Source organism: Sapajus apella, unplaced genomic scaffold, assembly GCF_009761245.1.
Source record: "Sapajus apella isolate SASKATOON/1434 unplaced genomic scaffold, GSC_monkey_1.0 scaffold83, whole genome shotgun sequence".
In the NCBI taxonomy this organism is placed as follows: Eukaryota; Metazoa; Chordata; class Mammalia; order Primates; family Cebidae; genus Sapajus; species Sapajus apella.
In genome coordinates this window covers 6,599,096-6,613,772 of record NW_022437023.1, presented here as the reverse complement: position 1 = coordinate 6,613,772, position 14,677 = coordinate 6,599,096, and the positions used below count along the sequence as shown (strand labels likewise).

The window sequence follows — 14,677 nt, the reverse complement described above, 5'->3', positions numbered from 1 at the left end:
TGTGCCACCATGCCCAGCTATTTTTTTGTATTTTTAGTAGAGACGGGGTTTCACCATGTTGGCCAGGATGGTCTCGATCTCTTGACCTCATGATCCACCCACCTCGGCCTCCCAAAGTGCTGGGATTACAGGCGTGAGCCACCACGCTGGGCCAGAAAGATTTCTTAATAAGATTGTCCGGAATTTGTTCTTTGGAAAAAATGGATAATTTTAAATCAATTAATAAAACTCATTATCAACTGGTAAATCTTTATTGATAAACTGTATTTATCAATACCAAATTGATAAACTTTATTCCATTAAAATGAAGAACTTCTGTGCATAAGTGCATAAAAGCATCATAAAATGAGTGAAGAAACTAAGCCACAGGCTAAAGAGAGGGTAAATCCTGGGTTAGTATCCAGAATGTGTAATGAACATATAAAATGGAAAAGAAAAATTCAAATAAACCAATGAAACAGTAAGCAAAGGATATAAAAAAGCAATTCACAGAAGAAATCATGAAAAATGCTTGCTCTCTCTAAGAATCTTGAATATGCAAATTAAAATCATGAGGCAATTTCACATACTTCAGGTTAGCAGCAGTTAAGTCTGAAAAAACTAAATACTGGTGATAAGGCTACCCAAAGGCAGCTGTCTTTTATTACTTGTTAGAAGGGAAACTAGTGCGACCACTGTGAAGTACAACTTTACACCTAGAAAAATTGCAAAAGCAGGTGGTAGTCAGATCTGGCAATTCTACTCCTGGTTATATGTCCCAGAGAAATGCACAAGTAAGAATGTTCATTGCACCAACATTTGCAATTCAGAAAGACAAAAAAAGAAAACAACTCACATGTCCATTAAAGGATAACAGATAAACTGTGCTGTATTATGCAATGGAATATGGACTGGCGGTTAAAAATCCACAAAACAGGACTACTTGTGTCAGTGTGAATAAATCTCACACAAACATAACGTTGGACCAAAAAATTACAGAAAAATATGTCTACGGGCCGGGCGAGGTGGCTCACGCCTATAATCCCAGCACTTTGGGAGGCCAAGGCAGGTGGATCACAAGGTCAAGAGATCGAGACCATCCTGGCCAACATGGTGAAATCCTGTCTCCACTAAAAATACAAAAATTAGCTGGACATGGTGGCGCGCGCCTATGGTCCCAGCTACTTGGGAGGCTGAGGCAGAAGAATTGCTTGAACCCAGGAGCCAGAGGTTGCAGTGAGCTGAGATCATGCCATTGCACTCCAGCCTGGTAACAAGAGCAAAACTCCGTCTCAAAAAAAAAAAAAAAAAATATATATATATATATATATATATATATATATATATATGTCTACAATTTGAATGTTGTGTTTGTCCAAAATTCATGTTAAAACTTAATCCCCAATGCAATGATAGTATTAAGAGGTGAAGCCTTCAGAAGATGATTATATCATGAGGGCTCCGATCTCAAGAATGGGATTCGTGCTCTTATAAAAGAGGCCTTCATGAGTTTGTGAGCCTTTTTGGCCTTTTGCCTTCTGTGATGCGAGGGCATAGTGTTCACCGCTTCCCCACCACGTGAGGATACAGTGAGAAGACACCATCTCAGAAGCAGAGAGCAAGCCCTTACTAGACATCACACCTGCTGGTGCCTTGATCTTGGACTTCCCACCCTCTAAATTGCGAGAAATAAATTTCTATTACTCAAAAATTACCCAGTCTAAGGTATTTTGTTATAACAGCAGGCACAGACTAAGACAGAAATTGGTACTGAGAGTGGGGTGCCATGTAATAAATACCTAAAACATAGAAGTAGCTTTGGAACTTGGTGGTGGGCAGAAGCTGGAAGAATTTGGAGAAGCAGGCTAGAAAAAGCCTACATTGCCACAAATGGGCCATACAGGATGATTCTGGTGAGGGCTCAGAAGATGATGAGAGCTACGTAGAAAGTTTCAATCTTTGTAGAGATTATCTAAGAGGCTGTAAACATAATAATGGTAGAAATAGGAATAGTAAAGGCCATTCTGATGAGGTCTGAGAGAGAAATGAGGAGCATGGCATTGGAAGCTGGAGGAAAGGCCATCTTTGTTATAAAGTGGCAAAGAACTTGGCTGAATTGTGTCTATGTCCAAGTGTTTTGTGGGAGCAAGGATTCATGAGCAATGAAATTAGGATATTTGGTAGAAGAAATCTCTAAGCAAAGTGTTGAGGGTACTGCATGGCTTCTCTTGACTGCTTATAGCAGAATATGAGAAGAGAGAAATGAAAGATGAATTTATAATCAAAAGAGAAGCAGAACCTAAAGATTTGGAAAATTCTCAGTCTGGCCATATTGTAAAGAATGCAAAAGCATGTTCAGAAGACCATACCAAGGGTATGGCCAAGTGAATGTTTGATAAGATTAGCATGGATAGAAGAAAGTCAGGTGCTATTCATCCAGAAAATGGAAAAATGACCCTGAATGCATTTCAGAGATCTTAGGTCCAGATGTCAGGGCCTTGGGAGCAGAAGAGTTTGGGGGAGGGGCCCAGGACAGTGTAAGACACTGGGAGTCACTGCCCAGGGCCACCTCCTGTCTCTGCTCCCTACACTTGGGTGCAGTGCTCCTTGGCCATCCTAGCTGTGGCTCAAGTGGGTCCAAATAGAACTCAGGTCATTGCTGAGTTATACCACACCTGGCCCTATTGCTCCCTTTTGAAATGAGAATGTCTGTCCTATGAAATGAAAATGCCTGCCCCACCATTTCATTTTGGAAGCACATAACTTCTGTGATGTCATAAGTTCACAGCTAGAGAGAAATTTCCTTCAGGAGGAATCATCCCTTCAGTCTCACTCATATCTGATTTAAATGACATTTAGATGAGACTTTGGACTTAGACCTTAAAGTTAATGCTGGAATGAATTAAGACTTTGGGGCTATTGGGATTAAATGAGTGTATTTTGGATGTGAGAAGGACAGGAATTTGGGGAGGCCAGGGGCAGAATGCTATGGTTTGAATGTTGTATCACTCTAAAATTCATATTGAAACTTAGTCCCAGAGACAATCGTATGAAAAGGTGAGGCCTTTAGGTAATCAGGCTGATGAAGGCTCTGCCCTCACAAATGGGATTAGTACCTTTTAAAATAGGCCTGAGGGTGTTTGTGAGCGCTTTTCACCCATTTGCCCTTCTGCCATGTGAGGACAGAGTGGGAAGGCGCCACCTTGGAAAGAGAGGACAAGCACTTACTAGACACGGAATCTGCTGGTGCCTTGATCTTGGACTTCACAGCCTTCAGAACTGTGAGGAATACATTTCTATTATTTATAAATCACCCAGTCTAAGGTATTTTGCTATAGCAGCAGGAATAGACTAAGACAAATATGTTCAACGCACTATTAAAAATACACAGTACCATACTATATATTTCTATAGCTACTCATGGATGTGGTAAAAGTACAAGGAAATGTGTGAGAATTAAAAGAGGCACATTTAGGGCTCTGATGGGAGTAGGGCAGGGAGAGGGACATGATCAGAGAGGGTTACCCAGAGAAGTATAACTATGGGATGTGTTCTTAGGCTGAATGGTGTGTGCATGAGTGATCATAATATTATCATTGAATTTTCAAATCGCTGAAATAATTCATAATAAAAGCATAGAGTATTCATTGAATGAATGCATTTATTGAGCACCATGTGCCCAGGACTGTGCCAGTTGCCTTGAAGGTGGGAGGGGGAATGCCACCTCTCCTGCTCTTGCTGCCTGGTGTCCTGAGGTCTCATTCCCCCAGACTGCCCCCTCTTTGAACCTAGGCCCCCTGGTCCACCTCCACCAAGTACAAAGGAGTGGGAAGAATCTGGTACTCTGTTCCCAGCTCTTAGTCTGGAAGGAACATCTTATCTAGGTTAGACCTAAGGAGGAACGTTTCCAATGGGGCCAAAAAGCTCCAAAGGAAGGATGATCTCTAATCCCCAAGATCTTTTCTAAAATCACACTACATTCTTGACGATTAAAGTAACACATGTTCACTGGAGAAGATCTCCTGGGATTTTCCATAACCCCATCAACGACCATTAAGGTTTTGAGGTTGGCAGTGCACGTGTGGTATTTTCGTTCTTTTTGCAGTCCATATGCACACATTTACATAGTGGAGACTAGACTGAGAACACAGTATCATGTCCTGTGTTTTCAACCTCATATTCTATGGTAAGGCCTCTTTAGAGAGCTCTTGAGAGAAAGACGGTGCTGCGCTGTTGCTTTGCTTTTGTGTTGGGCTGCTTCATCCTAACTCCTCCATCCGGGAAAGCTAGGATGAAGCAGCCCCTCCCGGGGTCTGGGCCACCTTACCTGAAGCCGAGGAGGATCGCAGAGGCGATGACCAGAGCAGAGAAGGAGAGTGCGTAGCCCACTGTGTAGATGATGTAGAGGGACAGGAGCTGCACCTCCGGGGAGCTCTGTCGGACACGGGGAACATAAATGTACATGGGCAGCCCATGGCCCTCTTCCCACAGTCTTCCTTCCCATGGGACAGAGGCAGAGCTGGGGCCCCAAGTCAGGACTCACCGGGGATACCAAGACCAAGAAAGAGAATAACCATAACCTACAGCAATGGCACTTGGATGTTTTGGGTCCCGTTCCAAGGCCAAAGAGGTGAATACACACCACCTTTGTCCAGAAAGCATGGTGTGCAAATCCCCCAGAGGCAGGGGGATGGATGGAATGACCACAGATGCCCCCACCAAAGCCAAGAGTCTTTGCTCCAGTGAAGCCAAGACACTGCTCCCCCCTCCCTGGCTCAGAACCCTTCCTCAACTCACTCTCTCCCCTCGCTTGGACTCCAGGCACTCCGACAAGTCCCTCCAGGGCAGGCTGGAGTTGTCCTTGTGCAGCCAGAGGCCCTCAGCTGTGCAGAACCGGTACACGTGGCCCTGTAGCACTGGGGTGGGGAGACCTGGCCCTGAGCCTCAGCCCAGAATAGGTAGCCTGCCTGGTGTTAGATGCCTCCCTTCCTCTCCATCCTGAGAGCTATTCCTGCTCCCCCAGAACTGACCCCTCTGAGTTAGTGACATCCTTTTCCTTTCTTTACACACACACATCCACCCACAACACACACACACCCCTGGACCTTCCTCCCTTGACATATACCCTGTTGGTCCAGGGACAAGATGGGGGTCACCAAGGTAGGGGCTCCTCAGCCCCACCCTCAGCCCTGCCTCTCAGCCAACCTAGGACACAGTTTAGTGAATTCATGTCTTTGAGGTGAGACGAGTTTAGCTCAGTTCCATGTCCCTGCCTCCAGCCTCAAATCACGCTCCTGACAAGGTCTGGCGCCGTACTGGCCCTACAGTCGCTCGCTATTTCTGATTTTCGGGACTCAGCCCCCACCTCCCTCCCATACTCCTTGTGGAAACCAGACCCTGGGAACAAGGTTGGCACTGAGTTCCCACGAGAAGGGAAGAGAGGCAGAGCACTGATCTGAGAGAGGGACACACACAGCCCTCCCCATAAGAGGTCCTAATCTGACGGAAGAGACACAGACCTACCCTCAAGGACCTCCACGCCTGAGAACAGTACACAGCCTCACAGTACCTATGCAGCCTTGGCCTTTGGAGATTCCCCATAGAAAAAGGGGAGACCCAGCTCCTAACTTCACAGAGCCTCTAATTACATGTTGGAAATGGAGATAGCCCTTGGGGAGAGGAAAGGGAGCCAGACCCTTCCCTCAGGGACCTCCCTGTCTGAGGATGGTGGCACAGTCCCTGCCTTCAGAGAATTAAGACTCAGAAAAAAAAAAAACAAAAAAGACCTCAGAAAGGAAGGGCATAGATTCAGAGATCAAACACAGGCCCTGCAGAAACTAGGCGGCACGCTGCCTGTGCCCATTGACATCCCAGCAGAGGCTGTCCCCCACCATGCCCCATGTCGACCTCCTAGGGAGATGCCTGGCCTTGGCCTCAGGTTTGCTGGGAGGCTGATAGAGGCCACTGCTTACTTGCATCCAGGAGGAAATGCCTCATTCCTGGCCTCCCTGCAGGGGAACTTCAGTCTGACACCAGGGCCAAGGAACTTGAGACAAAAGGGCACAGTGAGAGGGTGGGGAGAACACTGGCCTGTAGGGAGCACAGGGGGACCAAGGAGGGAAGCTGCAGCCAGGACAAACTTTAAAAGACGTCAGCATTCCAAAACACTAGAAGATTTTAAAGAGCAGTTTCCCCAGCTGTGGGAGGAAGGAGGGAGTGAAAGCCAGAGAATGGAGAAGGCACCAGAGGCCCTGGCAGCAGTGGCTGATCAGTGTTCCTGTGGAGAGACAGGAGTCAGAACTGGGTCTCAGCCGGGCACAGTGGCTCTCAGCTGTAGTACCAGAACTTTGGGAGGCCGAGGCGGGCGGATTGCCTGAGCTCAGGAGTTGAAGACCAGCCTGGGCAACATGGCGAAACCCCATCTCTACTAAAAATACAAAAAATTAGCCATTATTCCCAGCTACTCAGGAGGCTGAGGCACGAAAATCACTTGAACCTGGGAGGTGGAGGCTGCAGTGAGCTAAGATCGAGCCACCACATTCCAGCCTGGGCAGCAAAGTGAGGTTCTGTTCCAACCACAACAAAAGAACTGGGTCTCCTGAGAAGAGGCTTCATTAATATGTGAGGTGTCTGTGTGTGTGTGTGCGCGCATGCGCATGCGCATGTGTGTGTGCTTGCGCGCGCGCGCGTGTGTGTGTGTGTGTGTGTGTGTGTGTGGTTACGTCCCTAGGGCCTGCCCCTCAGGGGCCCAGGACACAGGCAACCATCTAGACTTGGGGTTCTATTTTTCACCCCAGTGAAAAATGTGGCAGGGACAACTTTCCTGCAGAGTCTGGTGACAGCCCTCTTCCAGCACTGTCAGCAAGGCCTGCCAATGGACCTTGCCCTTGCCTAACCCTGATCCCAGACACCAGAACAGCCTCCCTGCTCTTTCTTCTCCTCCCTCCCAGCTTCTTTCCCAAACAAACCCTGAACCAGGTCCCTCTTCAGGACACAGAAATTATCTGGTAACCCAATGGGTTGAGTCAGCTTGCAGCATGACTCCTTCTGGAAGAGCCTGCAGTTTAAAAGAGACTTCACCTGGAAGAAACACAAAAACCTGAAAATATAATGGTGGAACTTACAGCAGTGAGAACCATATTCCAATAGCCTTCAAAGGCATTTATGAACAAAATGAGGCGTATCCCCAATGGCAGAGAAGGAGAGGCACATGGTCTGATTTTAGCAATGTGAAGGGCCCCCAAATGCCTGTCTTATCTGCTGCATGGATGCCTGAGATTTTTCATGGGGCCGAGTCTTCTGACATGAGGCAAACCCAGTGTTCTCCTGCAGAGACCCCCAAAAGCAGTGATGGGGACCTGGGCTGACTACTCCATGTGGAATGAGACGGTGTCAGAGCCTGCTCAAGCAGCCTGCTTTGATGGGAGGAAATGGGGAGAAAGGAAGAAGGTTGAGGGGCCAGGGAAAAGAAGACGCGGCCACGGAACTGCAGGCACACAAACCATCTAAAGACCATATACCCAGGACACAGCCTGCAACCATGTGACGCTAGTAAGACCCACTTCCCACGGCTGGCACAGGGCCTGGCATACAGTAGGCACTGCCTTGTTGCAGGTTCCCTCACTACATGCTCTTTCCATGGGCTATGCCTTCACAGAATCAGCTTTTGAATGCCTACTGTACACCTGACACCTTTGCACATTATAACCACTTTTCAAGGTAGTGGTTAGTCCCATTTTACATATGAAGAAACTGAGCCTCTGAGAAGCCAAAGGACTTTCCTAAGGACATCAGCTAGAAAGTAGCAGAGTCAGGACTAAATCCCCCAGCTCTTTGCCTCCAGAGGCTTAAAGTTAGCAGCCAAACTTGCTGCTAATAGGGAAGAATGTGCCATGTGCCATTCTCCTCTGCCCTTCCTCTGGGCTCAGATTTCTCAACACTCAGTCTCCTCCCAGCAGGCCCCCTTGCCAGTGCAGACCCCCGACAGCTGCACCATTCCTGCACCCTCTGTTCAGAGCCAGCTGGGAGGGTAGGGAGGTGGTGTGTGCACAGATGTGTGCATTACTGGCACAGAGTCAAAGGATCACTGTGTCCCTTGCTCAGCGAGCCTGTGCAAGTGCATCTGCCAATTACCCTTCATTAGCATCAAATATTAAAAGCCAGGCTGGTTCCTGGCTGGGCCCATGGTCCCCAGACGCCCATCTTTGCTGGAGGTGGGGTGGGTCAGGGCATAGCCCTACTTATCAGCCCCGCTTTATCTGGCTTAGGAGGAGCTGGTAAATCACAGCCAGGTATTTGGCTCAAGGTTTGTCAACAACACAGGGAGGCAGCCGGGCAGCCACATGCCAGGAGGCCCAGGGATATTTCATTAACCCAGACCCTGCTGCTGGAAATAAAACCCCCAATTAAACACTTCCCCTCCCGGAAGCTGCTGCGGTGCCTGTAATCAAGCTAACAGCCGCCCTTCCACGTGGATGCTGGCACTCAGGGCTGTGGAGAGCTGCTCATGAATCCATTAGCTCTTGCACCCTGGCAACGAGGTGGCCAGCAAGGACTGCTGAGCCTCCATTTTACAGATGCAGAAGCTGAGACTCAGAAAGTCCAGGCACAGGCCCTCCCCAAGGGAATGGGATGAGGGTCAAAGGCCAGGCTCAAAATGGAGGCATCAGCTCAGGGCCAGGGTGAAGCGGAGTGTGGAATATCAGAGCTTAGGAGAAGGAGGTCAGGTTCTGAACAACACAGACTCAAGTTCAGATCCTGATTCTGCCTTCAACAATTTGGGGGGTGTTGGGCATGTCCCTTTACCTCCCCAGGCCTCAGTTTCCTCATCTGTAAAATGGGAGCCATAATGACTTCCCAGAAGATAAAGCATGTGAAGTGCCCACTACATAGTAGGCCTTGGAAGCATCCTCTCCCACACTGATTTCTCGAAGGGAAACTCCTTCACCAAGGCTGGAGATGGAGCTTGTGACACCACTTCAGCCAGAACTCCTCAGGAGCCAAGCTTGGGCCTCAGTCTCCCCTTGGCAACCCCAGGCTATTGTAAAAGCCCCCTGCTTGACATTACTCAGGGAGGCACCCACCAGAGTTTCCAGAATTGTGAGTTATAGGTTATTTTAAAAGGATTTTATGACTCTGATATAATTAGAACTAAGCTAACAAACAGGTAGGGATCAGGAGGGGGTGTAGCTAATGAGGCTGGAATGATTTGTAACAAGCAGATGAGCTGTTTATGGGTAAACGAGGCTGCTGGAGGACCCTCAGGCGGCCAATGGGCTCTCTGAAGCCACTTCAGCCGCCTCTTCACAGTCTTCTTTGCACCAGGTGTTTTCTTTGAACATCTTCCATCTTTGACTCATCTGCTCCAGCTGTCTTGGCACGATCCTGAGTCCCAAATTCTCAGTTGGAGGGGTCAGAATTCAAGGGCTTGGCTGGCTTCTCCCGGACAGTGTAGTTCCGAGGCCCATGGCCTGGCCCCATGTCCAAGGTGCTGCCTGGATCCCTTCCTCCCTTGAGGAGCTCCCTTTTCCCTTCTGCATCGGCCTGTTCTTTCAGGCCCGGCTCCAGTGCCACCTGTCCCTAGAAGCCTTCCTAATGCCATACTCTTGGCAGAAGGGTGGCTCTAGCCTCCCTCAGTACCACTGCCTGGGCTACTGAGCCGATCCCTTCAGCCCCATGGAGGGGGGTTACCTCTTCTCCCCTAAACATACACACACCTCTAAGGTCTCAGTGGCACCCCCAGCTCCTGGCGTGACCCAGCTCAGGGATCTGGTGACTGTTTTGACTTTTGCTCTTTCTCAGGCCACCCACTCCTCTGCTCCACTCTGAACTCCAGAAGACTGAGCCACAGGACGGCACCCCTTGGCCTCCCTGGCCTCTGTTGGTTTGGGCCAGAGGGAGGCACTGGCAGAAGATAGAAGGGCAGGAGAGAGAGGCTGGGTATTCTCCCCTGCTCCCTCCCTGCATTGATTTGAGGTCTGGCAGTGGCTTTGCCCCTCTGTGACCACAGCCCTGATGGGTGGCTTCTCCATTGCAGCCCAGCTGTCATGGGGGGCCCCAGCTCCATTCTTATCCCTTACTTCTCAGGTTTAGGGGTGCTGAAACCTCCCATTGTTGTAGTCCCTTGTGCTTTATGTGCCTTATTGGTCCTTTTACCTTGCCCAGCCTCTGAAAAGCACTCCCCCCTTCACTTAAATTCTATCGAGATTGCCAGCTGAGCATGTTTTCTGCCAGGACCCTGCCTGAAATATCCCCTTTCCTTCTCCCTGACACCAGTGCACACTGTCACATTTCTCCACAGGAGACTCCCTTGATCAGCCCAAGAACACTCCAGAACTGTCCCGTTCCTGCTCCCACACGTGGATGGGGGTCAGGGAAGCCCCTGCAGCCACCCTCTGCCAAGCAAAGCTCCAGGAAAGGCCAGGGACAGCAATTATGCAGCTTGAGCCTGCGGTGGGTATCTCCGTGCATCCTTAACTCAGGGAGTGGGGAGAGGGAGGCAGAGTTGGTGATTCCGAATGTCAAAAAAGGGAGTAAATTAGCCTGGCGAGTGGCGGGGGGAAGGGGTGGGGGAAAGGCTGGCAGGGGGCCTGTGCAGTGGCCGTTATCTTCATGGAGAAAGCAATAAAACCATGTTCACTCATAAACGGGCACCACCAGGACCTATTTCCTGCTCAAATAAAATTAAAGGTGATGGATGGAGCTGCAAGCAGCAGGCAGAGCTGGGGGCGGCTTAGTGTTGAGTGATGGGCCCTGTCCTGCGCCTGGCTCCCTGGGGTCTGGAGGCCCAGCAGACGCTGGCCGAGCTGCCAGTCTCAAATCTTTGGGAGGCAGAGAAAACATGTGTATTGCAGGAAGTCAGGGAGGCAGGTAGGGAGGTGGGAAAAATTAACAACTACCATTTTTCAAGGCCCCACAGTCCCCACACCCATGTCACTTGGCTCTATTGCAACTCCCAGATGAATCAACCAAGTCACAGAGAGGTCTGGCATGTTGCTCTTGCTCACACAGCCAGCCAGCAGAACCACCAGATGGCAGGGTTCATAAGGAGAAGGCAGACAGCACATCCCCCTCCCTAGAGGTGTGCCCAGACAGCAGAGGGCACCCAGACCACTCACCTGTCTCCAGGCCAGAGCCACAGGCAAGGGCACATACACACCCCCAAGGAAGGCTTTGGTATAGCAGTTAGCCACGATGACTCTAAACCAATCTTCTGAGTCGCCCACTAATGGCTGTGTGAGCTTGCAAAAGCCACTGAGCATCTCTGTGCCTCAGTTTCCTCATCTGAAAATGGGAGGGTAATCAGAGGACTTGCCTCGGAGGATTGTGAGGATGAAAAGAGTGTAGCGTGGAAAGTGCTTCTGACAGGCAGCAGTAGGGAAGGCAGGTCCCTGATGTACCCAGGCATCTGCCTCTCCCTGCTCCCTGGGGAGAGGTGAGTGTACTGTGAGGGCGGACAAGGAGACAGCATGTGTAGGAGACCTGCCTGGCCCTCATCTGACTTCAGTCCCACGTGCCAAGGTAAAGCTTACGTTGGGCCCCACCAGGCCACCTCCTCCAGGAAGACTCCTGGCTTCTCCACAGCATAACCTCATGCTCGCACTTGCTTCTGGGCCACTTGCTGCTTGGGCTCAGGCCCCTTCAAGGCATGATGATAAGAGCATGAATTGGATTCAAATCCTGGCTCTGCCATTGACCACATCATTTGGAACAAGTGACTTAAACCTTCAGTGCTTCAGCTTCCTCATCTGTTCAGCAGGCATAACTACAGGGTAGTTACAAAGCCACTGAGCATCTCTGTGCCTCAGTTTCCTCATCTGAAAATGGGTAGGTACTCAATAAATGTTGACGATGATGATGATGATAGGGAAATATCTTTTCTCCTCTTATAGAGACTGGGAGCGCCTTGCCATCAGGGTGCTTGTATCCTGTTATCCCCCATGGTGCCTGGGTGGAACTGGACTCACAAGAGAGGCTGAGATAGATAAGGGAGCACATTAACTTACCCTCCAGTCAGGGATCCTCCCACAACCTTTGCAAATCTCTGTACCCCCAATGACCTTCCCACCTACCCAGTCACACCTTTCCCAGTACAGGGTCCCCCCTGCAGGCAGGAGTGAGCTGGGGAGGGCTGAGACTGGTGGGGTTGGTCACCCCACCAGCACCCTGATCACTGCTCCCAGTGAACCCCTAAAGAGTGAGGAGGTAGCTAGATGTCACTGCCAGGTATGGGCTACCTGCATACACATGTCACACATACATGTATACACACAGCAGAGCCATGACACCCTGTGTAGCTCCCCTCCCCACAAAGGTCTGTTCCCACCAACTCCTTTCCTGACTGCTTGATTGGAGGAGATTGTGTTTCTCTCTTCAGACCCATACTTTCGCTTCCCCACACACCTACCAGCACTGGCCTCGTGCTCAGGCCCAAGTGGCACCTCAGGCCATCCTGACACTTACCACTGCTGACTGTTCTTTCCACCCCAGTGGTGGACCACTCACTAGGAGGGCTAAAGACATTCTGAGCGGGGAGGGCTGTGTCTCAGAGGAAAGGAAGCAGTGCCTCTACCCAGCCTCCTGGATACAGGGAAAGGCGGAGGGAGGCAGGTGCTCACCACTGCTGGCCCAGGGCAGGTACCAGGGACAGCTGACATTCACAAAAGAACTTGGTGGCCCATCTGGCCAGCAGGCGTAGCCATCGAAGCTCCGGTTGCAGAACAAGCCTGGGAGGAGAGAGAAGAGTCTTTGAGTCCCTGCTTGAGGCTGGCCAGGTGCTTTCCCTCCCTTCCCCAAGACCCCTCCCCTCGTCGAAGGCTGCATGCCACTAACCTCTGCTGAGTGCTTGCTGTATGCCAGGCCCTTTCCCCACCCAGCAAGAGCCAAGCAGGGGCACTTGCCACTTTCAGTGGCAGGACCTTGAGCAAGTAACCTTAATGTCTGTTTCCTCATCTGTAAAACAGGAGTATTTCCAGCCCCACAGGGCTTTGTGGGATCAAGACTGTATGTTATATAGATAAGGGAACATAGTAAGTGCTCAACAAACAATCCCTATAGGCCTATTCTTAAACTGCACTTCACAGATCAGAGGGAAATATTACCTCACTTCCCTCTGATCTCACCTGAGATAATCTTCTTTAGGTCTTGTGTCATAATTACAGTCAGGATTTCAACCCAGGCCCACCGGGCTCCGATCCTTTGCTCTTTTTAAACCACCTCATGAACTCCCTAAAACATTTATTCCTATGAATATGTTTGTGGAGCCTTCTGTCCATGCACAGGCTGGGAGGCGATGAGGACGAAAACGCAAAGTCAGGTCCCCGCTCTGAGAAGCTCTAGCTGGGAGGCTCACTGGCGTGGGGTGGGTACACATAGGTAAGACAGCTAAGATGGAAATAACACGGCAACCCCAAAGCTGACTCCAGCAAATGAGTCAGAGCCAAATGATGGCAGAGGTCCTGGATAAGATTTTCTGGACGAGGTAGTGCGTCTGCAGGCTGAAGAACGGGAGGGTTTTGGTAAGGAAGGCATCCAGGTGAGGCATTCGGCTTAGACAATGAGATGAAAGCAGAGGGCAGGGGTGGTGTCCTAGAGAGGCAAGTGACTCCCAGCCATGGATGTGGGGTTCCTCAAAGTCCTCCAGGTGTTGGTTGGGTGGGGAGCACTAAAAGTGGGGAGCCCACCTGGACTCACCTGTGGCAGGAGGTGGAGCCTCACTCAGGTTGCGCTGGCACTGGCGTTGATATTCTTCCCATTTCTGCATTGTCTCCAAGAGGGACACAGGAGCACCCTGGGGGGAGGGCATACATGGGAGGCCTGTGGGTTCAGTCAGCCCCTCTCCTGACCCCTCACCCCCTAATATGCTTGGTTTCTCGATCTCTACGAAACCTCAAAGCCCAAACTCTGCCAGGGATCAGCCATTTCTGAAAGAGAGTAAGAATAAGTCACTGCCATCCAGGGGCTCCAGGTGTATCCTCTGACATCTTCATTCCTCCCAGGGGACTGGTGCACAGCTTGAGGTGTCACAAGTACCCAGCAAATGTCTGCTAAGTTGGTGCTTTTGGGAAGGTGGGTGGATGCAGGAGGAGAGGAGAGTGTGTGTCTCATTCCTGGTCTCTGATCTCTTAGGAGAGAGACTTTCTGAGGGACCAGGACTCTGAGCTCTCCTCCTTCTGGTGCCTAGTCAGCCTGCCTGAGGACCTCTTTCTTTCTTTCTTCCTTTCTTTCTTTCTTTCTTCCTTTCTTTCTTTCTTTATTTCTCTTTTCTTTCTTTCTTTCTTTTCCTTTCTCTTTCTTTCTTTCTTTCTTTTTTTTTTTTTTTTTTTGAGACGGAGTTTCGCTCTTGTTACCCAGGCTGGAGTTGGAGTGCAATGGCGCGATCTCGGCTCACCGCAAACTCCGCCTCCTGGGTTTAGGCAATTCTCCTGCCTCAGCCTCCTGAGTCGCTGGGATTACAGGCACGCGCCACCATGCCCAGCTAATTTTTTGTATTTTTAGTAGAGACGGGGTTTCATCATGTTGACCAGGATGGTCTCGATCCCTTGACCTCGTGATCCACCCGCCTTGGCCTCCCAAAGTGCTGGGATTACAGGCTTGAGCCACCGCGCCCGGCCTTCCTTTCTCTTTCTTTTCCTTTTTCCTTCCTTCCTTCCTTCCTTCCTTCCTTCCTTCCTTCCTTCCTTCCTTCTTTCTTTCTTTC

The 14,677-nt window shown here is 50.0% G+C and overlaps 1 protein-coding gene across 2 annotated transcripts in view; it reads right to left on the bottom strand.

Annotated features, from left to right (window-relative positions):
- Positions 1-14,677, bottom strand: part of GLP1R (glucagon like peptide 1 receptor) — a 44,448-nt gene that overhangs the window by 20,870 nt on the left and 8,901 nt on the right. For both annotated transcript variants that reach the window (XR_004261414.1, XM_032253617.1), the window contains exons 2-5: positions 13,672-13,768; positions 12,597-12,704; positions 4,777-4,895; positions 4,307-4,413 (exon numbers count right to left, since the gene is read on the bottom strand). Coding sequence is in view for 1 of the 2 variants with exons in the window: in XM_032253617.1 (XP_032109508.1) it covers positions 4,307-4,413; positions 4,777-4,895; positions 12,597-12,704; positions 13,672-13,768 (431 nt within the window). In the remaining variant the exon portion in view is untranslated. The remainder of the gene's footprint in view (positions 1-4,306; positions 4,414-4,776; positions 4,896-12,596; positions 12,705-13,671; positions 13,769-14,677) is intronic.